The sequence below is a fragment of the Lipomyces arxii genome (genome assembly GCF_038497795.1).
Source record: "Lipomyces arxii strain Phaff 12-163 unplaced genomic scaffold V1512scaffold_9, whole genome shotgun sequence".
Taxonomy (NCBI): domain Eukaryota; kingdom Fungi; phylum Ascomycota; class Lipomycetes; order Lipomycetales; family Lipomycetaceae; genus Lipomyces; species Lipomyces arxii.
The window spans coordinates 218671-242058 of NW_027117708.1; the positions used below are offsets into that span (position 1 = coordinate 218671).

General features: G+C 44.0%; 11 protein-coding genes across 11 annotated transcripts; 7 read left to right on the forward strand and 4 right to left on the reverse strand.

Annotated features, from left to right (window-relative positions):
* Positions 1-33: 33 nt before the first annotated feature.
* V1512DRAFT_263596 (uncharacterized protein) lies at positions 34-1308 on the reverse strand. The gene is made up of 2 exons (XM_066916529.1): positions 702-1308; positions 34-652 (listed from the first exon to the last, which is right to left on the reverse strand). The coding sequence occupies exons 1-2, from the start codon at positions 1204-1206 to the stop codon at positions 102-104; spliced, it is 1056 nt and encodes a 351-aa protein (XP_066771157.1). The 5' UTR covers positions 1207-1308; the 3' UTR covers positions 34-101.
* Positions 1309-1325: 17 nt separating this feature from the next.
* V1512DRAFT_226077 (ribonucleoprotein LSM domain-containing protein) lies at positions 1326-2357 on the forward strand. Its single transcript, XM_066913844.1, has 5 exons — positions 1326-1607; positions 1656-1727; positions 1780-1854; positions 1905-1937; positions 1988-2357. The coding sequence occupies exons 1-5, from the start codon at positions 1575-1577 to the stop codon at positions 2006-2008; spliced, it is 234 nt and encodes a 77-aa protein (XP_066771158.1). The 5' UTR covers positions 1326-1574; the 3' UTR covers positions 2009-2357.
* A 37-nt stretch (positions 2358-2394) lies between these two features.
* On the forward strand, positions 2395-5707 carry V1512DRAFT_226081 (uncharacterized protein). The gene is made up of 2 exons (XM_066913845.1): positions 2395-3510; positions 3557-5707. The coding sequence occupies exons 1-2, from the start codon at positions 2573-2575 to the stop codon at positions 5583-5585; spliced, it is 2967 nt and encodes a 988-aa protein (XP_066771159.1). The 5' UTR covers positions 2395-2572; the 3' UTR covers positions 5586-5707.
* On the reverse strand, positions 5577-8710 carry V1512DRAFT_263601 (uncharacterized protein; the record flags this gene model as incomplete). Its single annotated transcript, XM_066916530.1, has 3 exons — positions 8592-8710; positions 8042-8544; positions 5577-7991 (listed from the first exon to the last, which is right to left on the reverse strand). Coding segments are annotated over exons 2-3 (2731 nt in total), but the record flags the coding sequence as incomplete, so codon positions are not given.
* A 468-nt stretch (positions 8711-9178) lies between these two features.
* V1512DRAFT_271421 (uncharacterized protein) lies at positions 9179-10248 on the forward strand (the record flags this gene model as incomplete). The annotated part of the gene is made up of 3 exons (XM_066917643.1): positions 9179-9258; positions 9313-10058; positions 10109-10248. 3 exons carry the CDS (start codon positions 9179-9181, stop codon positions 10246-10248), a joined length of 966 nt encoding a protein of 321 aa, XP_066771161.1.
* Positions 10249-10520: 272 nt separating this feature from the next.
* V1512DRAFT_208276 (uncharacterized protein) lies at positions 10521-11277 on the forward strand (the record flags this gene model as incomplete). Its single annotated transcript, XM_066913434.1, has 3 exons — positions 10521-10627; positions 10682-10936; positions 10974-11277. The coding sequence occupies 3 exons, from the start codon at positions 10521-10523 to the stop codon at positions 11275-11277; spliced, it is 666 nt and encodes a 221-aa protein (XP_066771162.1).
* A 357-nt stretch (positions 11278-11634) lies between these two features.
* V1512DRAFT_253581 (caspase domain-containing protein) lies at positions 11635-13134 on the forward strand (the record flags this gene model as incomplete). Its single annotated transcript, XM_066914750.1, has 4 exons — positions 11635-12193; positions 12248-12514; positions 12562-13043; positions 13093-13134. 4 exons carry the CDS (start codon positions 11635-11637, stop codon positions 13132-13134), a joined length of 1350 nt encoding a protein of 449 aa, XP_066771163.1.
* Positions 13135-13226: 92 nt separating this feature from the next.
* V1512DRAFT_168798 (SGT1 protein-domain-containing protein) lies at positions 13227-15513 on the forward strand. Its single transcript, XM_066913105.1, has 6 exons — positions 13227-13534; positions 13580-13779; positions 13828-14364; positions 14412-14824; positions 14875-15035; positions 15085-15513. Exons 1-6 carry the CDS (start codon positions 13318-13320, stop codon positions 15360-15362), a joined length of 1806 nt encoding a protein of 601 aa, XP_066771164.1. The 5' UTR covers positions 13227-13317; the 3' UTR covers positions 15363-15513.
* Positions 15514-16749: 1236 nt separating this feature from the next.
* Positions 16750-18919, forward strand: V1512DRAFT_168902 (CRT10-domain-containing protein). The gene is made up of 2 exons (XM_066913106.1): positions 16750-17045; positions 17106-18919. The coding sequence occupies exons 1-2, from the start codon at positions 16985-16987 to the stop codon at positions 18806-18808; spliced, it is 1764 nt and encodes a 587-aa protein (XP_066771165.1). The 5' UTR covers positions 16750-16984; the 3' UTR covers positions 18809-18919.
* V1512DRAFT_291565 (histidine phosphatase superfamily) lies at positions 18773-20280 on the reverse strand. Its single transcript, XM_066918257.1, has 3 exons — positions 20100-20280; positions 19997-20036; positions 18773-19946 (listed from the first exon to the last, which is right to left on the reverse strand). The coding sequence occupies exons 1-3, from the start codon at positions 20112-20114 to the stop codon at positions 19030-19032; spliced, it is 972 nt and encodes a 323-aa protein (XP_066771166.1). The 5' UTR covers positions 20115-20280; the 3' UTR covers positions 18773-19029.
* Positions 20281-20361: 81 nt separating this feature from the next.
* V1512DRAFT_263616 (WD40-repeat-containing domain protein) lies at positions 20362-23351 on the reverse strand. The gene is made up of 3 exons (XM_066916531.1): positions 23105-23351; positions 21821-23055; positions 20362-21774 (listed from the first exon to the last, which is right to left on the reverse strand). The coding sequence occupies exons 1-3, from the start codon at positions 23228-23230 to the stop codon at positions 20580-20582; spliced, it is 2556 nt and encodes an 851-aa protein (XP_066771167.1). The 5' UTR covers positions 23231-23351; the 3' UTR covers positions 20362-20579.
* Positions 23352-23388: the final 37 nt, after the last annotated feature.

Here is a 23388-nt window from a genome sequence, read left to right on the forward strand (position 1 = left end):
TCAGCGGAAAGGTACAAGCTACTTGTTAACAGCTTTTATCTAGAAAAGATCATTTGTACATAAACGCAATGGCATATCTACATCTTATACACATGAGAAGATCACCACGATAGCCGTTTTAGCTCTTCGTCACCCCGCTTAAGGACCAACTCTCCAGTTTGGATTCGCACAGTGTTCATTCTGTCGAGATCCATATAACCCTTGAATTTGACTGTACAGTGAGTTTTTGGCAAACTCGAGTCCTGCGACGCGTTTTCTTTTGCCAGTCTCCTTGTTCTCGCTCCCTCGATGGATGCGCTTCCAGTAACTTCAACCCACAGTTCGGGTTTCAAAGTGACATTATCTATCATTTCATGAACCGGTTCTTCTACATTATCGTTAAATAAACCAACGGCTTCAAAAAGTGGAGAGATTAATCCAGAAGATATTTCTTTTGGAGAGAATATTCGAACGCTTCGACGTATGCTAGGAAAAAACTGAGAGGATTGGTCCCGGTAGATTTCAAATCCCTTGAGAACGTGCTCTGCTGGACGGCCTTCTGGAAAAGCGAAATGCACGTCCTGCATTGATTCGACCATAATCGGCAGACCTACTATAGCTGCCACAGAATTTTGATACGCTATGGCTTCGAGCAAAGCTTCAACGGTGAGATCTAACGACAACTGTCAGTAAATGCACAGTATTTCAGACTTTTGACGCACCGTGCAAAGAGGCTAACTGATCCGATGTCAAGATTTCTTCAAACACATACGGTTTTAGCCAATATGGAATGAACATTGTCTGATTTTGTATATACAACTTATATGCCATGTACGATGCAATAGATAGCACAACGCCGCCAATAATGATTTGCCTTCGAAATCTTGTCCGCTCTTTATGATGCTCCATGCTGAATTCCGCAATTGCATCTTTGAGCTGATTTTGGCTAAACCGTCGTAGTGAATAGCGCGGTCTTAATTCTGCAAATGATCTGAATTGGGCCGCTAGTATCGTGTGCCCATTGGAGCAATTGTCAGTACTGCGCTTATATTGCGTGTTCGGCGACGTAAAAGCCCGAGTAGTTATCTGCGTTCTATGTGCTTGCTTTGGAAATTGATTTCGTGTCCAGCTATCTGTCCTCCATCTCGCGCATCTTATTCCGATCTCGAAATGATCTAGTCGGGCTTTCATAGACGAGGCAGACAAGATTTGCTTACGAGCCGCCATAAGTACAGTCCAATTAAGTGCTTGCTAATATCTCCAAATTACAGCTAGCTGAAAAGACCAACAATTGGATTTACACAACTATATAAAGCTTACTCGTATACCATCCACCTATTGTCATGGCCACACTCTCGTGAGTCCCAAATGTAAGTTACCCGGATTTGTAAAGTTCAAGTTATGATCTTTGCACTCCAAAAGTCAACTCTCATCGCATAACGAGTTGTCTGACTTTGGTGACTATATCGATCAGTTAAAACTGTTATTAAACTTGTATTGACTTAAAAATACGCTTGTGAGATACCGCCAATCAAGAACAAACGATCTGGCCAAAGTATAGTTGTGAATACTTTTCCAATCAGTGTCAAATAAAAATGTCAAAGCCTTCAACACCCGAACTTAAGAAGGTATGCCGTGGTTCGATCTACAGAGTGTTTTTGCTAATTTTTTTGAAGTATATGGATAGGCGGTTATTCATACAACTGAACGGATCGAGACAAGTCATTGGAATTCTACGAGGCTACGATGTAAGATCTGCGATGCTCTTTCATTTACGTGTAGCGATTGACTTTTTTCCAGGTGTTTTTAAATCTTGTATTGGATGATGCAGTTGAGGAAAAGACTGGAGGCGAGAAAGTCAGAATTGGAACGACTGTATGTTAACTAAGATACGGGGGGAAGTGATAGCTAATGACATTGTTTAGGTTATAAGAGGAAACTCAGTGGTAATGATAGAGGTTTGTGCACTGTTTAGACTCTTTAGTATCCTTGATCTAACATATTATAGGCTCTAGAGCGAGTATCATAGATGACTTATATGGCAGCAACAGAATACCTGACTGGAAGGATTCTTGCACACTGCTGCCATGCTTTTTGCTGCATTACGGGAGAGTTGTATAGTAAGATAGTTTATGTATAATAGAAATGTGATCTCTCTCCATTTCCGTGACTTGGAAGCGATACTGGAATATCTTGACTCTAAATGCCTTGTTGCACTCAATGCTCTTTTCGAACTTCACAAGACGAAAAAGATGATTACTATAAAACCGCTACTACGTTGAATATCTCATCTATCCAGATTTACCACAAGAATTGATCAAGCTGGGGCAATTGAAGTCGATTTAGAGGATTCAAATCGAGGAGACTTACGGTCTGGGTAAGGGCTTAAAAATCCATGCCAGCCCCGAGATCTACCCCGACGAAACGGTTCAGACCAATAGCTTGTGAGCGGTGCAATTGATCTCGACGGTTTTTGAGTGACGGCTTGAATTGTTAAAATTCTGAATGACTTCTTCAATGAGCAGGTAAACTTAGTAAACAGTATTCCCACTACAGCCAAAAAAAAAATTGACCAAGGGACCGGTTCGCGAACATGGCAAACACCACTTCATATCGCACTGGGTCCTCGGCTACTACAGCTAAGAAAGCGAAGTTAAGACTGTCGACACTGAAAGCCGTTTTTATTCCGTTATGGCTATTGTCTCTGCATGTTGTGGCGGTGTTGCTTTTTGCAAAAGGATTTTTGCTTTCTAGACCGGTACTGCCGGACATCGCGGACACATTTTCTAATGATCCCGCCGTCGTTCTTCCAAAACCTTTCAAAAGAGCGGTAATTGTTTTGATTGATGCATTGCGCGAGGACTTTATTACGGGAAACTGTGTCAAAGACTCTGGGTATTTCTGCGATGCATTCGTGACTCCTGTAAAGCTGGCAGTCGCGAAGCCAGAGAATGCTGCCGTGTTCAAGTTCATTGCTGATCCACCTACGACAACACTACAAAGACTGAAAGCCTTGACTACCGGTTCTCTTCCAACATTCATTGATGCTGGCTCGAACTTTAATGGCATGGAATTGCTGGAGGACTCATGGATCACTCAATTGACTCGTATTCGAGGTGAGAACAGAATTGCGTTTGCAGGAGATGATACTTGGTTGTCTCTGTTTCCTCAACTTAATAATGGTACTAAGACAAAACTCACTTTTCCGTACGAATCATTCAATGTTTGGGATATGGATACAGTTGACGCTGGCGTTACATCTCACATTTTTCCTTTGTTACAGAGAAAGGACGAGTGGGACGTTATGATTGCTCACTACTTGGGTGTAGATCATGCTGGTCATAGATTTGGTCCAGACACACCTCAGATGAGAGCGAAACTAATACAAATGGACAAGATGGTTGAAGATCTTATCAAGGCAATTGAGCATGATGACGATACACTCTTAGTCGTTCTTGGTGACCATGGGATGGATCTGAAAGGTGATCATGGCGGTGACTCTCAGGGTGAAGTAGAAGCAGGATTGTTCCTGTAAGTTTTTTCAGATATATGCTGCGAGTTCTAACACCGCCTTTAGCTATTCAAGCCGACAGTTTTTGTCTCCATCTGACGAGATCGGTACCGTAAATCAGATTGATTTTGTTCCAACACTTTCAGTCTTGTTAGATCTTCCTGTACCATTCAACAACCTTGGTTCGCCAATCATTCCTGCCATGCTTGGACCGAACGGAAATTTCCAACAGCTTGCATCCGCAGCGCGTCTTGTCTCAAACCAAATCTTTCAGTACAGAGGTAGCCATCCATCATTTGCAAAGTCTGCGGAGATCACTACTTTGTACGAAGAGGCCACTTCGCCCTTACAAACTTTGAACTACGAGGAGATTAGTGAGCTAAATTTGCTGTTTCAGAAAAAGAATTTACAGGAGTCGCGCGAAATGTGGGCGAGATTCGACATTCCAAGTATGGTTATGGGAATCATCGTTCTTGTTTTGTCGGTGATTACCAGTTCTGCATTCTATTTCTATTACGATGGGCTTGAATGCTCAATTGCAGATCACATTGACTCGTTGATTATGTACTGTTTGATCTATGCCGTCATTGGTCTTACAATTGGATCAGGAATCGGATATGTTCTGAACCGAACAGCTGCATCTGCACTGTTTACATCAGCGATTTGCAGCATGATTGGATGCCTAGCGCGAGTATATAGCTTCTGGAGTCAGTCTGAGCTAGCAAAACCTAACATTTCTTACTGGACTCTTCTTGGGTTGGGTTTGACCGTTTCTCATGGATTTGTGTTTGCATCGAATTCGTATGTTGTTTGGGAATCTCGCACGCTGTCGTTCTTGCTGGTATCTGTTGGTATCGCGTTATTAGCCAGCTCGTTCAAGATCGCGGACTTGAAGTTTAGAACAGCTGCGGGCTTAAACGCAATCACATTTATCATACAGGCCCGACTTGCAGACTACCCAAAGATTTGCCGCGAAGAGCAATTGGCATTCTGTACAAGCAATTTTTACGCCAGTACTGCTTCGTCAGTTTCTTCCATTGCGGCGATTATACTTCTCTATGCTGTTGCCTTGTTTTTCCCAGCCATCGTGAAGTCGTTTTTGCGCACTTCGGCTTCTTATGAAGGCGCGGCGCCGTTGTGGATCGGAAAAGGTCTACGGTTTGCTTTGATTTTGGTTGCGCTGCATTGGACTCTCGATTACGCCGAAAACAAAGGTATCGTTGCTCATGAGTCGATGGAACAGATCCATTTGTTCAAAATTGCTATTGCGCGTCTGCTTGTCGGTGTCGGCATCATTGGCGCACCGATCGCATGGTATAGAGCTGGTCCACTGTGCTTACGGGTGGAGATGTCAAATAACCAGGAGCTTATTAAAAACGCGATGAAAGAGGGGGATATGGCCACTGCGAACAAGCTTTCGCCTGTGTCGGTCGAGATTATTGGTTTTGCCAACACTTACGGCAGTTTGTTTCTTCTGTTATTCCTTTCCATTTTTACCGCCGTTATGCTTTGCATGAAGCCTGTCGGAGGCATTGCAATGGCCGGAATGGTTTATCAATTACTTTCTTTGCTCGAAGTTGGTGATTATTTGAATCTGCCTACCGTTTCCCCATTGATCACGCCGATTGTGTTGTGTGTTATGGCGTCGCAGTATTACTTCGCGACTGGTCACCAAGCTACACTACCATCCATTCAATGGGATGTTGCTTTCTTGTTAACGGAAGGTATTAGAGCTCCGTTCACTCACCTAGCATTGATACTTAACACGTTCGGACCTTATCTGTCTGCCGGATTAGCAGTTCCACTAACTGTATTGTATAAGCTGGCTCCGTCTCCTCGTGAGTACAGGGAGTCAGAAATTGTCATGACTCGTGTCATCCGAGCTGCTGCTGGCGCGATGATTTACATGGGTGGTCTGACCGCACTGAATTTTGTCATGACATTAATTTTACGACGTCATCTTATGGTTTGGAAGATTTTTGCCCCAAGGTTCATGCTTGCCGGTGCATCGCTGCTTGCGGTCGACGTGGCTATTCTGCTTGGAACACTGGCTTCGGCCAAGGTGATCACAAACATTTACGATGTGTTCGGATAAAAATGTCGTGAGAATTGAAAATGATATAATGATGATAGCTGCAGTGTCTTTTTGTATATATGTACATAAGTGTATTTGACGCATGCATGAGATATGAATGATGAAAAAAAGTTTCATTAGTTTACATTACCGCGTAGAGTAAATATGTTCGCGTCCAGCATGCGTCCACCCGCTTACTCACCACTTCAGTTATTTTGGACTCCTTAGGTCCAACTCTATGCTCTATGAATTTTTGCAGCTCGGAAAGATCAAGTGTGAAAATTTTTTCTAAGTATTGGACGTCAAATAAAAGTTGAATCCAATGCTCCGGGGATGGCTGTGACACCTCCTGCCCCACCGCCTCGTCTACTCTCTGCTCAGACTCATCGTCCTCCATTTCGCTTTCTTCCGACTCACTGTTGAGTTCTGGCGCTGCTTCTTCGGGAGGCATTTCGGTTTTGATCTCAGCTCCAGTTTCAGACTCGGCATTTGCGTTGACCTCGCTTTTTTCAGTGTGCTCTGCACTAGGTGCACCTTCGGTAACTTCTGCTGACGTTTCAGTCTCATTCGTAGTTACAATAGGTGTTTTCTCCACTGGAGTCTCCTCACCCGGAGCTTCTACTTCGTTATCTCTTTTCTCCGGCTCATCTGTTAGCTTCTCAGACTCATCTGTTGATTCCACCGGCCCAGATACACTTTTAGCAGCGTCCATGGATTCGGCATACTCGACGATGGCGTTCGTAAGCCGAATTGCCCATTTGTCACCGACGACACGTCGGCAAACAGAGGATCCCATGTGAAAGTCAAGAAACACGTCTTCGCATTTACCTCTCACAACCGGTTTCACGAAATTCTCATATGCCATAGTTGAAATCCAAGGCGAAGCATCATACGGGTATTTTTTGCCCTCACCGTCTTCCTCCCACAGACCAGTCTGCACCGGACTGTCAAAGAAAAATTTCGCATCGACTTTGCTTATGTTCACAGGAAACATGACTTCAGCAAATGCAGTGTATGCCTTGTCCACAAGTCCGGACACCAGTTTCTTGACTTTGTCTTGCGTAAACGGCAGCTGTGCTACTATTCGCGCCGATCTGGCTAGTAAGCCAATTTTGTATGAGTCCGTTGGGACTGAAGAGAGCAATTCAGTAATCTTGTCCGAAAGCAGTTCAACTCCGCGCGGAATAATTTCTTCCGTAATATACTGTTGCAATTCGATACTCTCGGCCTCGACACCGTCTTTCACCTGATTAATCCATTCCTCATCCACACCGCCAAAAGAATCGTAAACATAAACTGCCTTGAGCCGCTGCACAAGAGCTCGAAAAGTCTCCACTCCGTCCCACCATGCTTGAATTTGATTGGCAACTGTACCGGCTGCCGAAGTCTGGCCGCTCAACAAAATCGATATTGCGGGACGAAAGTTTAACTGACCGCGCGAGATGTCAAGATCCATCCACGCGCCGTCCCATAACCCGGATACCTGAGCACTGTTCTGTTCATTTGATGTAGCCACAACGTCTGCAAGAGACGTACAGACATTATTTACGAGATCGATGTACTGACCAGACAATAATCTGATTGTGGGAAGCCAATTGCCCTCCCATTGCGCATCTTCCGAAAATATTATTGGCCGTATGTGTGGGAACTCGACCAGCGTTTCAAAAATGGTCCTCCGTAAGTCAAGTAATTTTTGTATCTGAGACTCTGCAGAAACCGACGGAGATTGTGCCGAAATATTCTGAACTATGGTTTCGATCGCTTTGTGAAACGAAAGCACTACAGCATCCTGAAAAGTGGCTAAGCTTATATCGACATCGATCGCAGTTTCTGGAGCATCTTGTGCGGCATGAATTGTGAAATCCAAAACATGTTTGGTACACCAAGTGCTTATAAAATCGAAATCGATTGTCGAGAGTTTTTGAATTTCTGAATCATGCAAAACGGGAAGTATTGTAGTTCTAGTCAGAGCCCGAGTAAACTGAGATGGAAAAAGAGATTTAGTGGTGGTGATTGTGGCTTGGAAAGATCGCAGAGCTGTAACAAGATCTTCTTTAGACGCAGTACCAAACAATCCGTTTAACTCAGCCAGACGAGTGTCAAGGAAATACTTTAGCGTCTCTGAGGGCTTGGTTATCAAAAACAAACTGCGAGAAACTAACGCGTCAAGAACATTGGAAATTGCTGTGCTGCAAACGATAGACGAAACAGTAGCGAAGTATCTTTGTTGAATAGATTCAAACTGCAGTTGAACGGACTTAAATTGAGGCAAGTCACTTATTTCATTAGGCGCGAGGATTTCTTTGCATAGCACCAAGAGTTTGGCGACTACCAGAATTGCAGATGGGTGTCGAAGCTGCGACTCTGCTGTAAACAGAAGTTGAGTAGCAGTTCGAGCATTCGCAACTCTTGTTTTCAAATTTAATGCTATAAAATATGTTAATCAAGTAATGCATAGACTAGAGCGACAATCCCACATTTATTTTGAAACACTATGTCCAGCTTCTGACGTTGCGCAGCACGCTTACGAACAGTATCTGATCCACAACTGGCTGCGAGAGTTCGAAATCCATCTTCCATGCTCTCAGCGGTATCGTTCATTCCAATAATAGTATCAGCGGCGGCAAGCAAGTCATGGTAGCTATTGCCGACAATCGACCGCAACTGCTCTTTTTTTGCTTGAGCCTCATTTTTGATCTGAAACGCAACAACCCGCACTTGCGGCGGCGGATACTTTTCGAACACCTCTGTCCATGTCGTAAACAAGGTCGCGTCTGTAATAATTGTGTGCGATCCTGGCGTCGATGAATTACTGTCATTACGGCGAATGATTGTTCCTGTTGGTGTTCGAATGATTGATTTTAATGAAGATATCGACGTCGCCGATGTCGATGGAGTAAGTTGCGGCTTCGAGGTATAGTTGGACATTATCTTCGCTCTTGTACGCAATAAATCAACGAGAAGCTGTCTGGTTAACTAACTATTGGGCATTAGCAGGTATGATAATCTTGCAACAATTTGACTGACAGTAATTTTTAAGCTTATAATGTGTTCCTCATTGTTCCAACAGTCAATCCTCTTGTAATTGACCCGTGCAGAATGCGCAAATGCTCAATTTGTTGCGCGAAGATATTGCTATAAAGCCTTCTAGTCTCGAGCAGCTGTTGTTCAAAAAGCGGTCCCAAAGATGTGCAATCAATAAGGGTTTTGTGTAGAATTGCGCCATCGAAGATCCGCCTCCCCGAGCCGCAGCTCCTGAAAGTGCCGGTTGAGTAAGTCGAGACCCCGAAGAGACAGCAAAGCCAATTTGGAGTTGTACAAAAATAAACCGTGTTTGTGGCCACTTCTTCAGCTTATGACGTCCATGAAAATAGCTTACGTTTAAGTTTGAGTTTTGCTGATCTACTTCTGTGGTTGATGCTGTAAATCAACAAAACTCTCGAGCATCGTCAGTCATGGCCGCTCATTTTGATCTACACACAATGCACACAATGCGCGTAACATTACTTCGTCGGTATATAGGTAAAGTCACTAGACAATGGAACTTAATCAAAACAGACTTTACTAACAGATCAGGTCGGGGCCTGAGCAAACAAAGTATCATCTACGAGCGAATGTTTCGAAATCCATTACACACATCTGCCATTCAGAAATCACAATACCGTCTGCTTCCACCTCCGCTAAGTCTAAGCCCGTCCAGTACTCAAGCTATTTCTTACGAAACTTCAAGTACTCATTTTGATCTTAGGCCTAGTGACTACGAGGACCAGTCGCGCACAATTAATATTTCCGCAAATTCAACTGAGCTAGATCCACCAGAAATACCGATTACTTCGGCCGAAAGTTCTGAAAGTCAAAGCAGCGGCCGGACCAATAGCCATACTAGCGAAAATGAACAAGCGGAGACAACGACTTCAGAAAAGCAAACAGAGAATTTATCACAAGGAGATCAAGTTATGGACGAAATAAATACAGGATTAATAGTTACGGTACCAGGAACCAAACCTGATCACTATTTTGATACATACAGCATGTTTTCTCAATTACACAGAGCAGGATTTACCGATGATCAAGCAATTGTGGTCATGAAGTGCGTGAGAGGCTTGTTGACGGAGGAACTGCTGCGAGCGAAAGAGACTTATTTGTCAACAGCTGATATGGAAAATGAAGCGTATTTATTTGAGGCAGCTTGTTCAGAACTACGAACAGAGATTCAAAATAGCAGAAAGAGTCAAACATTGCTTGCACAAACGGAGACTGCCGCATTACAACGAGAGTACGCCAGTGCACACGAATACACAAACGAGGAGATTAGTAACATGACAAATGAAGTTGGAATGGAACTCAATGAAAGGAAGAATAGTACGAAAGTTGACTCCAGACGGACCGAGCTGCAGATTCAAGAACTTAACAACAGGATTACCATTGCCATATCGTCAGATCTAAGGTCTGAGGTTGAATCGCTACGGTGGCAGACTACTCGGAGAGGTCTTTGTAAGTTTCTGAAGCATGGCATGGTTAAACTACTTCCTAACATTCTATAGTTACTATTGGTGTAGTTGCGGTTCTTATTTTAACAGCTTTGTCTTACCGAAATGAATCCGAACAAAGGGCAAAAGTAGCAGCGTCAGCAGTTAAAAAGCAATCGGAGTTCAATGAATCCGAAGCATTACTCTTGGCCTAAACCACATTAGGTGGTGAAAATGAGCACATTGTCTAGACTTTATATCTGGGACAACGATAAATTAGAATTAATATTGATATATGGTCTGATATTGTACTTTCTTTAAACCAGTATGTTCGCTTTGAACTTTAGTACAAAATTGGTCAGTACAGATGTTACGCGTAAAATGACTGGGACGCGTCTCAGTAAATTAGGCGCTGCGGCTTGAATGGAATCAGAAGCTTGACGACCACTGCAACGAGAATTCACAAACAATACAGGTTTTCGACGATATGAGCTCAGCAGCGCGGTTTACAACAAATGGGTTACAGTTTGGTGAAATAGGGCTATTCGGTGGTGCAATTAAGCTGCATATTCCAGAAGATTTTATTGACGCAAGGTAAACACTACTCATTCACGATTTGAAATATATACTGACGCGGCACGTTCGTAGCCAATTTCGACAGGTTCCAGATAACCAAGAAGTTTTTGTTGCTTCAGATACTTCAGCGGTCAATGATAACTCTATTATAATCGAACTGGTGGAGAAACTTGACATTGATGACGTCAACGTCTCACCAGAAAATGCCGACAAAACGGCTGTTCGGTCTCATTATGAGGAGATTGCATCTATAAACTCTAGTATATCTAGTCCTAAAATTTTACAAGAAGAGGTACTGCATGTGCCAAAATTACCGTATGCAATCGAGTGACGAGGAAGATACTTGAATTAATCAATCACATAGTTCTTCTGCCACGGCGTATATGATTACAGGTGTCCAAATTGCAGAAAAATGGGGTAGAAATAGCACTTCCGACATGACGTATCTCATCCTTACGTTAGCGGTGATTCGGTTACCGGAAAACAAGACTGATATGCTACTTTCGTTCAACTCGGCTGTACATTGTGAAGAAAGTATGATCCGATCCTTCACTGAAGACGCAAACATTGATTCCAGTGTATTGCTACGGATAGAACGTCTTCAAAATACATGCAAACATGTAGTACAAACCCTGGAAGTTGTTGACTTTGGTCTTTTTGCAGACTAAGACGCACCGATGTCTATCATCCAAGCTGAACTATACTTTGTCTTCAGTCTTAAATTATAGTGAATGACCCGGGATCATCGGTTCCTATCGTAAGATATATCACAGCATTAAAATGTATTTAGTCTATTTTGGTTCTTACAGTTGACATTCAAAGAATTTGTAAATAAGCATGGCATTCTATTTTTATTAGCTCCGCGTAAAAAGTTCAATTTGAAGACAAAGCGCCTCACGCGGCTGCATAAAGACCATCAGTACGCATTTTATTGCGGAGTGTCAGCTTTCACGTTTTCGCTTCGAGATCAAGACCAAGGTGCACTAGTTTATCGCATCAGTTAGCAGAGGTATTCAGTAGGGATTATGGCATATCCTGGAAGACAACAGTACACTTACCCAGGTTCGCAAGACAATGGAAATTATGGTCCCCCCCCACCATTTGCATATGGAGGGCCTCCACCTGGGCCTCCTCCAGGGCAATATGGTCCGCCTGGTGGATTTCAAGGTGGATATGGGCCAGGACCGTACATTGAGGGCTATAATCAATTTCAGGGACCTCCTGGTGGTTATGGTGGTCCTTCTCCAGGGCCATATGGACCAGGACCTGGATACAACAATTGTCCAAATTATGACCGTTATGAACAAGATTTTGGAAATAGTAACACAAACGTGCCTGACATTGGAGGTTACGGGACGTCGAGTCTGAACATGCAGAATGACTATAGAGGAAATGGAGGACTGATGAGACCGCCCACAGAAGCTCAACAGTTTGGAAATGGTGCTCCAAGCGATTACAGCTTTCAGTATTCAAATTGTCAAGGACGTCGGAAGGCTCTGTTGATTGGTATAAACTATTTCGGTCAGAGAAATGAGCTCAGAGGCTGCATTAACGACGTCAGAAACGTGTCACGATTTTTGAATGGTAAGTCGACCCGACGACAAGCGATCAATCGCTCTTTCTGATTGTGAATTGCAGAAAACTACGGATACAAGTACGAAGACATGGTGATTTTGACCGACGATCAAACAAAGCCGCGCTCAATTCCAACAAAGGCCAACATGATTGGCGCAATGCAATGGCTTGTCAAAGATGCTCGACCAAACGACTCCCTCTTCTTCCACTATTCCGGACACGGAGGTCAGACTCGAGATTTGGATGGCGATGAGGAAGATGGTTACGATGAGGTTATCTACCCAGTCGACTACCAAGTCGCTGGTCATTTGGTCGACGACGATATGCATGGTCTGTCTTGTCAGAATGTTTCGAGAAGCGCGTATTAATATGTCTAGCAATTATGGTCACTCCATTAATGCCTGGCGTTAGATTAACAGCAATTTTTGACAGTTGTCATTCTGGCACAGCCTTGGATCTGCCATACCTATACTCGACCCAAGGTGTACTGAAGGAGCCGAATTTGGCCAAGGAAGCGGGCATGGGTGTGCTGACGGCTCTGAGCTCATATTCACGAGGTGACTTGTCCGGAGCAATCTCATCAATCACAGGGGTGTTTAAGAACGCCACAGGTGGTGGATCGAGAGCTTCAGATTTGACAAAGCGAACAAAGACTTCACCTGCGGACGTGATTCTGTTTTCAGGCTGTAAAGATTCGCAGACGTCTGCAGACTCTGTTGAAGGCGGCCAAGCTACGGGAGCAATGTCTTATGCTTTTATTGCCGTTTTAAACCAGAATCCTAACCAGAGTTTCCTGACACTCCTGCAAAATATGCGTCAGCTTATGGCAGCGAAGTACTCTCAAAAACCACAGCTTAGTGTAAGTTTGACGTTGAGCGCAAGATTTTCATTACTGACTATGCGATTAGTGCTCTCACCCACTTGACACTAACCTTCAATTTATTATGTAATTATTTAAATTAAAGTCATTCTTGTATATTTTAAATTATATTAGTTTTTGTTTTGTCATAAGATGGGTCTACGTAATTCCTGTTCAGGGGCTACAGCTAAACATTAATTGAGTCGCGAAAAAAGTAGAAATCAAGCAGTGGCACATATGGAAGAAGTTACGATATACAATATTTACTTTTGTTATGGATATATTCTCGGCGGTTGCAGAGTACTCAGAGAATCAGATTGACTTCTATATTATTTTTAAGGAGGATTTCGTCAATCGCGATGCAGACCGCGATGCTACGACAAATAAACTAGAGGATCTCATCAAAGATCTTTACAGGCTTTCTGAGCCATGGATAGAAGGCTATTTATGGTACAGTGAAATGTTTGAACTAAAAGAAGGAAATTTTGAGGGTAAGCCAAAGTAGCTATCGAAGAACGTCAATAACCTGTGTCAAGGTGTACCTTGCTTGCAAGGGTCGATCCAGTTTGGAGACAGTATGGATGATGAGTGGCTGATTGTGTTCTGTTTACGGGAAATTAGCAAGCAGTATCCTGATGCTTATATCAAAGTATTTGACAACGACGGCGACTTTCTCCTGATTGAAGCCGCCAATGCGATTCCCAAATGGTTGAAACCCGAAAACGCAGACAATAGAGTATGCTGATATATTTCGGTCTCTCAGTTGTGCTAATGCTGTTTGCAGGTGTGGATATATAGAGGAAACCTATGCATTATTCCGTCAACGGATGTTGAGAAGCGTCGAAAACCTCTGTCGCCTATGGAAGCGCTGCAGACTTTGGACGAGAAGCCCGAACTGTTATACCGGCCGCCACTTTTGCAAAAAGAAGCCTTTGGTAGACTGGACGGATATCCTGAAGCTGCAAAAGTTAATATTCATCGAGCACGAGTATTGCTGCCACGACAATTGGCACAGCTGCTACGTGCTGAACCAGATCTAATCGCACCCATAACCAAAGAGTTTCTGCTACGTGATGCGGCGGTTATGAAAGCTTGCGAAAGTATGGACTGGTTCTCTCCTATTGATAGTGTGTCGTGCACGATCGAGTTCACGCGATTAATATACTCTCAACTGAAATCGCAACGGATAGTAGCTCCAAAAATATTCCACCTTCCAAAGCCAACGGAGATGGGTTATGCTGAAGCGGAGCTGGGTATGAAAGTTGCATGCGGATTTGAAATTGCTCTTGCTAGGTCTGCAATTAAAAAGTTTGAATTGAAGGTATGTATGGACACTTTAGCCAACTCAAGATGCTTACTCGAAACCAGAAAAAGTCGAGTGAGCTACCAGAATTTTTACAGAAGCACAAGGATCAAATTGAAGAGGAGCGTTCACAGCTGGGGATCGGGCCAACTTTTAATAAGATGACGAACCATGAAAAGCGGCTAAGTGAGCGCATTTTAGATTTGATAGCACGGCTGGGAGACGCTTCTGACGAGGAAGTTGCAAGTTGGAATGAGGAACCAGATTCTGACAGCTGGATGGACATTGACTATGACGAATTTGAGAACTTGTTGCAAGGTGGGAAGAAACGGAGCTTCAATGATAGCGATGAAGACAATTTAGAAGCTGCCAAGAAAGATATTGTAGAGTCACAGGAACGAGTTCAGAGTCTTGTGGGTCGGATACAGAGCTTTTTGGAAGACGACAACGCCGGAATCGACGGTGCTGAGTTTGACGAGTAAATATTTTACTGGTTTTGATTTGCAAGCACGTAATAACTGTTACTAGTGATCTTTCGAGTGATGGCGGCTACGACACTGAAGGCCCAAGGTTGGAAGAACTTTCTAGTGAGGCAGAGGTGCAAGATGCAGACAGCGATGACGAAGTCAAAGAAGAGGACGTTGTCAATGAAGATGATTTTTTGGAATTTTTTCTGCAAAATGCTCTAAGTGAGTTGGATTGTGTTTAGAAATACAAATGCCACTAACGGTCATTTAGAGCTTTCGCCAGAAGAAATAGAACAATACCGAGCTGGGTCTCCAGAGCCCACAGACCAGGATTTAGAAGCAGCATCTAAAACGAGCAAGAGAGAAAAGAAATCAAGCAGGAAGAGCGATGCATTACGTGACGAACTTGTTTCCACTGGTATTATTGACGAAGATGCGGATGATGATTACGAGATTTTAAAGAACTTAATGGACAGTATACGAAGCCAAGAAGGCGGATCAGGACCGAGCAGTAACTTGTTAGCTAGGCTTGGTTTACTTAATAAGTAATAAATGCGCGGTATATGAATGAAATTTTCAATCCTGGTATCGCTTAGCACTGAAGACGGTACCCTCCCAACTTCGGTTTAGGGTAAATACAGGAAACATGAGCATAACGTTTTATAGTGAAGGCGATTAAAAAAGGAAAGGAACATATTGAACTGAAATTATTCAATATCTAATGCTATAATTCATGAAAATATTGATAGTGAACTGTGCAGTTTTTAGAACAAACACTATTTTTTCTTGCTTTGCAATGAGGGATCTCGCTTATGCACAATGATTTATGTAGCTGATCAGCATAAGCTTATATGCTCAGCCGCCGTCTCAACTTCAATGTGTTGTATTTCTACTATTTAATTCAAGTAATATGTTTTCATAGTTCTAAGAAGAAGTTGAACGAAATCTTAACTCGACGAACTGGATTTCTATGTCAAGTTCAAGTTATCATCGAAAGTAAACGAAATCGATATACTAACTATCATCATCATGCACTAAAGCAAGATAAACCAAAAGTTTCTGCAAGATAAACCAAAAGTTTCTGCAAGAAATGTAAAAGTCAGTAAGATAGTGGTGGCGCATGCTTCTTCTTTGGATCCGGCTGAGTTCAATATCAAAGCACCTATGTATAGTAACATTTAACTGGAAAATATCATGCTTTGTTTATCAGATGGAAAATTCCAATGGAACCTTCAAAATTATCAAGATTTCAATCAAATATACGGTGTAATTCTTTCCAAAAATTGATTTGTTTAATAATGTAATGCAGAGAGCTAAACTAAAGATTGATTATGCAGAAACCTTTTTGATTTTATTAAACTGGTTCTAACTAAACAGCTCTAAACATAAGCATTATAGTAAAAACTTTAACCATACTTTAATACCCAAAATAACTGTATGTGACTATATAGAACTTTATACTAACTACCACCGTGTCATCGCCTTCAAATCGCTTCACTCAGTAGAAACATACTTCTTGACTGGCGGCCAACTTTCTTCATGGACGCCGAACGCCAAACGCCATTTTATAAAAACTCTATGGCTTCCGCCCCGTCCCACCAGGACACTTACCTGTCTTTTTCCTCTAACAAAGTTTTATGCGTAATCATATTCACTATTGTCTTTGCCGAATGCGTTGCAACACATCGGTTGAAAGCTTAAGGAATTGGAACAATGGACACTGAGGCTGTTGAATTTCCATCAATCCCTGGTATTGCTCAACAGGCGGAGTTAAACAACCAACCGGAGTCTCAGGCTTACGAAGCACCCAGAACTGTAGCTGAAATCGGTCATACAAGTTATGGTAATAGCTACGATTCTCATCACGACGAAAACAATAGTAGCAGCGGCGACGAAAGCGACGGTGAAAGCTTATATAGTGACGACTATGACGACGGCGATGATGATGACGATGATGATGACGACGACGATGACGATGACTATGACAACAATCAAAGTAGATTTCATCGGTCCGTCGTATATCCTTTCAAAGAAGGCAATCCCAATTTCGAGATTACAAGTTCCGTTCAGGTTTCGAAAGTGTCTGGTGCGCCAGAACTAGAGAACGCACCCGCTTTGCTTGATCTACAAGCTATAGGCTTACAGAAAGTTGTTTTGAAAAACCCAGGAACATGGAGAGTGAATTTAGTCGGAGTTTCACGTTTCGGATACTTGTTTGTCGCAGATGGCGAGGTAAATAACAGATTTCGATTTTGATTTTACAACCCGGCTAACTTGTTCTTTTCAAGAAAGTCATGGTCTTCAGACTAGCATCGACGTTACGACCGGAGCTGGAGTTATTCACTCAAATCACACCTCCTAAGCCAAATCCGCCTACAGTTTCACAGCTACTAGGTGCAAACAACCCAATGAACTTGTTTTCAATCAATGCCCTCAAAATTGGGAATCTTGATGGTGAAGAACATGTAGTGGTCTTGACAGATGCTGGTCAGGCTATCCTTTACTCTACGGCTGCTATCATTCGTGATCAAGAACGAAGGAGTGGCAATGAGAAGTTACCTCCAGACTTTACGCCCATATACGTTCTCCAAGTCGAGAGATCTGCTTGGGGCGTTGACATGCACGATGCAGAAAAGTTGTTGGTCGTGACGGACAACAGCCGAACAATTACGATCTTTCGGCTGGGTTATTCGAATAATTGGGAGGCAACGTTTGAAAGAAAACAGAAGAAGCGTCAGCGAGAACGTGAGATGTCGTCTGATGTTTATTCCAGCTCGGCATTCAGCTCTGACGCCTCAGAGTCGCAATTACCGCGATTACGTCGGCGGAAACGCGAAAGATCTCACTTGTTGTCAGGAGGTCCACATATCAAGCGTGCCAGAGACTCGTTGGCGTTTCGCAGGGTGATCAAGCACGCAGACGACAACAACATGCCTTCGGTGAGGTTTCTCGAGATCCCGCTGCGCAGTTCTTCGACCGACGTGATTGAAGTTCAAGTTTGTGTGATGACGACTTCTATTGATGGCGACGTCAAAGTTTGGGATATCAACACTTTGCGGTGCATCTCAAACTCGATTTTCCAGGACAAGAAAGGATGGTCGTGTTTGGCTTTGTATAAGCACGATTTCACTCCGGTTAGAAGCATCAATCTTATTTCGGGCATGAAAGAGTTTGATGAAGTGCAAAATGCAGGCTCGATAACTGGCATGTCAAGATATACCAAAGATGCTAGCATAATTTTGACGTATCCCGTGAAATCATCGTCACCTTACATGACAGTTACGAAAAGACGAAGACGAGAAAACTGCCTTGATGGCGAATATCCGTTCGAGCTCTATGAGGATCCAGTTGATGCTGTGTTTGACTCGGAAATCACGGTTGACGCGACTGGTCGACATCAGCACTATGAGGATAGTATTGAAGACATGATCCCGGGTCATGCGAGGTCATATGCTACTTTGACCTCCGCGGATGTTCATCCGGTTGTACCGTTTGAGGAACGAAGTAAGAAATACAATTTTGACGACATTGTTCTCTTTAATTCTTCACTTTATCAGGCCCGATTGGTTGATTTCAAAGACGGGATGGAGCATCTTGCCAACATTTGTCCAGCCGTGTTTGGCAAGCGGGTTCCGATGGAGAGTTTCACTGCGTCGTTTGACCGATTGAACATGTCTATATCTATCCCTGAGCTCGCATGCATCTTGGTGGCTAGTCAAGAAGGACAAATTTGTGTTTGCAAACTGTGTCAAGTTGAAAGTGGCGAGATTGGGATGAAGCAGGAGTACATTATCCGTGAGAAGAGTAGTGTCACGTCGACTAACATTTTGCTTGGCATGGGCGTTGTCTCAGTCACGACCGATGGTGAGGATTTGAGCCGTCGGTTTTTATTGATTTTGGTGTATTTTGACGGCACGGTGGCGACGTACCAGTTGCAGCGTGCCAGTTCCGGGGCGCAGGAAGATGTTGATAATATTCATGATTTGATATTCTAACGTTTTTTTTTTTGTGGTGTTTTGTGTTTTGTGACGTCTACGATTCAATGAAGGACTGACTGGTAATAGCATTTTGGAGTTTTTTGATCTAATTATACTTTATGGCTTGCGGTTATTCTGAGTAAAGATGACTAGCTCTACCTTTTCAATGTATAGTAATCGTATTTATTTATCCCACGGACAATCAAGCATTTCAAAAGTTAAATGCGTACATTATTACTCTATGGTCCGTTTGACTTTGTGTAGTTCGATGTTTTTGGTGGCCTCATCAAACATATTCCGTTCTCCGCAGCCTCGCCTTCGTCGTCAAGTACAGCAGAAGTGTAGTCTCCGTCCATGAGCGAGTCCGAATCAATAGACTCGATTGGAATCAGGGCGTCTTTGCTATCGCCAGCGTACGACAGCCCTGATTCCATGAGCGAGACTGACGGGCTCAGCGTTGTCAGCGAGTCATCCTGTACTTCTTCAAACATTTTCCTTATTTGGTCTTGTTTTTCCTCCAGTTTCTTGTTGCCTGAGTTTGATCCTGCCGACTGCGTGAGCGGTGGGTCAGCCCATGTTCGCATTTTGTTCTTTAGTAAATATTTCCCGCTCTCTTGGAGCTCCATGGTCACAAACTCACAGTAGTTCACATTTCTTAAGCTTTCAAACCGCTCGACCGTCCACCGGTACCATTTCATCAAAAACACGCGAGTCATGAGACCGTGTGTGACCAAGACGAGCACTTTTGCGAATTTGTCCGAGCTGAACTGGCGGAACAGAGTCTCGTTAAAACCTGCGCACCGGTCATACACATCTGCTGCGGACTCGCCGTTCGGGATCCGATAGAAAAAATGCCCGTACCGCGCGCGCTCTTTCCAGATCTTTGCCATATTTGCCTCGTCTTGTTGAAAGTTGCCAAAATCTTGCTCGCGTAGCCGAGGCTCTTCGTAGACACGACACTCGACTCCGTCCAGCTGAGACAGGATTTCCTGTGTGGTCTCCCGTGTCCGGCGGTACGGAGAGGTGTATATCAGGACATTTTCATTCGGAAGCAAAATGTCGCGCAGTCGCTTGCCTGCAGCACGAGCCTGCTCGCACCCACCCGGCGTCAGTGGGATCTTGTGGTTGGGAACATATTGGTTGATAGACTTATCACCTTGAAGGTATTAGTAATGGCTTTTAGAGGACTTGTTGAAATGAACATACAATTACTTTCCGACTCGCCGTGACGGACAAGTATAATGAGCTACAACATAAACCAGTCAGGCGCTGTCTTTCAAAGTGCATTCAGACGTCCAGAGCAACATACCCTCGGTCTTCCCATAGCTTCTTCCTCGATCTTTGTCGTTCACTCTCGAAATATCAATCACACAAAGAATTAATACTGCCTTAATATGACTATCCTAGTCCGTCGACACTAGTGATATCCCAGTCACGAGACTTTCTTCGCGGGGTTCAGGTTCAAGCAGAATACCAACTTGGGGTATAAATATTCAGTAGTGATAAATGACGACGGCACGCGCATTAAAAAAACGCGAGGCGCCGCCCCACGTTTTCGAATGTTACCCTGATTGATGCTTATAGTGTTTATTGCTCTTTCTACGCATAAAAGTACAAAAAATATTTCACTCCAAAATTACTATTTACGGCACGAAAAGTAATCGCTTGTTCTCGTTGCGCTGGTTTTGGTAGCCGATTTCGTACTGCGCCGGCCAAGTTCAGAAGTACAAACCCCTGTAAAGTATGTCCGGCACGTGCTGCCTAAGAATTGATCAAGAACCCCTGAAAATCAGTCCATCAAAGCAGTGTAAATCCGCACAGATGAGTCCTCGCTCGCGACTGCAAAATCGAATGTGTCTGAGTCTTGAGATGTAGGTCGCCATTCGACCTGTGATATACTCATTGCTGGTGTGAGTTGATCATCAAGAGCAAGAACAAGTTTAAGTTCAAGTGCTCCATTGTTCACCTTTAACTCAAAGATATAAACATTGCCATTGTCAAGTCCGACGAGCAAGTATGCGTGTTTGTTGACTAATTCTGCTTTGAAATCAACGGCCGTAACAGGGGCAGAAAATGCTTGAGTGACGACACATGCCCATTTGTGTTCTGCGGTTCGAGTCCAAATTTTGACAGTTTTGTCTCGTGACGCGGTCGCAAACACATAATCTAGTTCAGGCACATCGATGAGCTGTGACGGTGCCCACGAAACATCCCAAATAATTCTAGAGTGTCCTCGCGGTTCTTTCTGCTGTATCTTGTAATACCCATCTGTCCTTGAGCTTTCGTCGTTCAGTTCCCAAATCACCAGTTGCCGGTCGCGGCCGACTGATACCATGTATTTATCGTCATTGCTGAACCCGAGTCCAGTGATTGTGAGTGTGTGCGCTTCTGCCAGGGATGGCTTAATGTCGTGCCATGTTGCAACGTCAAACAGACGAATGACTGCATGAACTGCGCTATTTGCACGACATGTCGTGGCAACTATTTTTTTGTCATGTGAAAACTTTGCCGTAGAAATTTCGTAGCCATGGCCGTACAGTTTCTCGACTTCAGGAAACAAGGTGTGTCGCTGTAACTGTGATTCAAGCGGAGGAGTTGTGAGTGTGGTTAAAACTTTAACATCAAATGCCCGATCTCCAGGTCGTGCCTCTTGTTCGTCATTGTCATCCACAGACCCGCCAGCCGTCACAGCCTTGTTTGATAGTCCGAGCGAAGGCACATTTGCAGAGTCCGGCAATGCTTCCTGACCAGCTTTCAAGTCAATCCCACACAGTTTCTCAAGTAGCGTGGCCACAGTGTTTGACATTTCAAATACTCGCAGAATCTTCTCGTCGCCTGCGCTGACAAACTCTGTCGGTGAAAGACTGGCGACAGTCACCATGTCGTAGCCATGAATCTGCGGTCGAGCAAACTCGTGCCATGATTTCTCCAGCGAGGAACTGGTTTGTTTCCACTCTGCTAATAATCGTGTTGTTTGATCCGTGCTACGAAATGTTAACTTCACTCTGATCAACACTTCAGCGCACATACCTGCTTGTCAACAAGTATTCACCACCAGGAGCCCATGAAATGCCAGTCACTTCTCGTGCATGCCCAGTGGCGGCTGTAATTGGCGTCCATCTGTCACTTTCTGACTCTGAAGCAAACACTCTCCACCCGCCAGACTTACCAATAGTCGCAATCCAGTTCGAGCACATTTTCTGGTCCCACAGCGCAACCCAGAATCCACCAGATGAGCCGGTAGCCGAGCTCGCACCTTTGGTGCTGACATCACCGAACCGCCCTTGCGATAGCCAGATCCCGGACTCGTCGTCTGGTTGCCAGATCATAAGCGATGAGTCAGCTGAGGCGGACAACAAACGCCGGTCTGTAGGTGAAGGATGCCATGCGAGCGAGAAAATCCAGTCGTCATGACCCATCAAGAGTGCATGAAACACAACCACGTATTCTGCGTCTATACTACTTTCTGTCGGCATTGACGCTACGGAGTTGCGAGACGATGGTCGTGACAATGATGACGCGACGTACAATTCTCCGGACAGATCAACCACAATCTCTTTGGAATTCTTTGGTGTCAGAAAAAACCTGTACAGTGTGTTTGACAGCATCGGATCAGTCAGCGACAGTACGCCGCTCTCGTGTGATTTTTTGTATTGAGCAAACGGTAAAATTTTCCACAGACGAATGTAGCGGTCTTGACTACCTGATGCAAGCATCAGCACCACCGAACCGTCATTTTCTCTAAATTGTTTAAACGTCAGACTTCGTATCCAGTCTTCGTGACCTTTCAGTGCAGCGACTTTACTAAACGTTAGGGTCGGGGCGGCGTAACTGGTAAATACCTGGATCGAGGCGTTCGTAGCGCCGACAGCTAGGATGTAAGAAATGTCTCTGTCACTCGAAAACACTGTTTCGACAGCAATGACAAGTGGATAGTATCCACTTCCTAGCGGTATAACTTGCACCGGTTGTGGATCAGAAGTCGCGAGATGCTCTGTTCGCCAAACAGAAATCGTAGCGTCTCCGCCGCCTGCAATCAGAAACTTGCCGTCAGGTGTCGCAGCCAGGCAGTGAATAGAACGTTTATGAAAACTGATTGTCGATAATAAATTGTAATCAAACTTGTCTCCGCCGCTACGTTTGCTCCATACTTTGATTTCTCCGTCTGTACTGCCTGAGGCTATCACACCCAGTCGAATCGATGTGATTGCACTGACAGCGTCTGAGTGACCTTTCAGTAGATTTCTCACTCCATGTACTTTATCCTTCACAAATTAGTCAATTCTACACATTTCAAAAGTGAACTCCACCCACCTCTGGCCTCCAAAGCGCAACATACCGGTCTGCTGCGAACGCGACTGTCCCAGACGCATCACACACAGTTGCTGCTCCAGGCACCCGATTTGCACCTATAGATACGTGCTGTGCGTGAACCTTCATATTTACTAATTCACACGGACTCCAGTAACTTTAACAGATCATGCTCCTACAGTCTATCGGTTATGTAGTCACGATACTTGTACACTTTTTGGTCGTAGTGCTCAAACCGGTATAATTTTTTTGAGCCGCACAAATTTCGAGGAACAGGAAATACTTTA

Excerpts from the sequence above, each read along its gene's own strand:
- V1512DRAFT_226081 (XM_066913845.1), top strand. The coding sequence starts at position 2,573 with ATGGCAAACACCACTTCATATCGCACTGGGTCCTCGGCTACTACAGCT. Across the intron at positions 3,511-3,556 it reads GTAGAAGCAGGATTGTTCCT|CTATTCAAGCCGACAGTTTT; the intron begins GTAAGTTTTTTC and ends CACCGCCTTTAG.
- V1512DRAFT_168902 (XM_066913106.1), top strand. The coding sequence starts at position 16,985 with ATGGAGAGTGAATTTAGTCGGAGTTTCACGTTTCGGATACTTGTTTGT. Across the intron at positions 17,046-17,105 it reads TGTTTGTCGCAGATGGCGAG|TCATGGTCTTCAGACTAGCA; the intron begins GTAAATAACAGA and ends TTTTCAAGAAAG.
- V1512DRAFT_291565 (XM_066918257.1), bottom strand. Across the intron at positions 19,947-19,996 it reads CGGCGAGTCGGAAAGTAATT|GTGATAAGTCTATCAACCAA; the intron begins GTATGTTCATTT and ends AATACCTTCAAG.
- V1512DRAFT_263616 (XM_066916531.1), bottom strand. The coding sequence starts at position 23,230 with ATGAAGGTTCACGCACAGCACGTATCTATAGGTGCAAATCGGGTGCCT. Across the intron at positions 23,056-23,104 it reads TTGCGCTTTGGAGGCCAGAG|GATAAAGTACATGGAGTGAG; the intron begins GTGGGTGGAGTT and ends TAATTTGTGAAG. Across the intron at positions 21,775-21,820 it reads GAATACTTGTTGACAAGCAG|CACGGATCAAACAACACGAT; the intron begins GTATGTGCGCTG and ends AACATTTCGTAG.
- V1512DRAFT_226077 (XM_066913844.1), top strand. The coding sequence starts at position 1,575 with ATGTCAAAGCCTTCAACACCCGAACTTAAGAAG. Across the intron at positions 1,728-1,779 it reads GAATTCTACGAGGCTACGAT|GTGTTTTTAAATCTTGTATT; the intron begins GTAAGATCTGCG and ends ACTTTTTTCCAG. Across the intron at positions 1,938-1,987 it reads ACTCAGTGGTAATGATAGAG|GCTCTAGAGCGAGTATCATA; the intron begins GTTTGTGCACTG and ends AACATATTATAG.
- V1512DRAFT_263596 (XM_066916529.1), bottom strand. The coding sequence starts at position 1,206 with ATGGCGGCTCGTAAGCAAATCTTGTCTGCCTCGTCTATGAAAGCCCGA. Across the intron at positions 653-701 it reads TCAGTTAGCCTCTTTGCACG|ATCTCACCGTTGAAGCTTTG; the intron begins GTGCGTCAAAAG and ends AGTTGTCGTTAG.
- V1512DRAFT_168798 (XM_066913105.1), top strand. The coding sequence starts at position 13,318 with ATGGATATATTCTCGGCGGTTGCAGAGTACTCAGAGAATCAGATTGAC. Across the intron at positions 13,780-13,827 it reads CCGAAAACGCAGACAATAGA|GTGTGGATATATAGAGGAAA; the intron begins GTATGCTGATAT and ends TGCTGTTTGCAG. Across the intron at positions 15,036-15,084 it reads TTTTCTGCAAAATGCTCTAA|AGCTTTCGCCAGAAGAAATA; the intron begins GTGAGTTGGATT and ends ACGGTCATTTAG.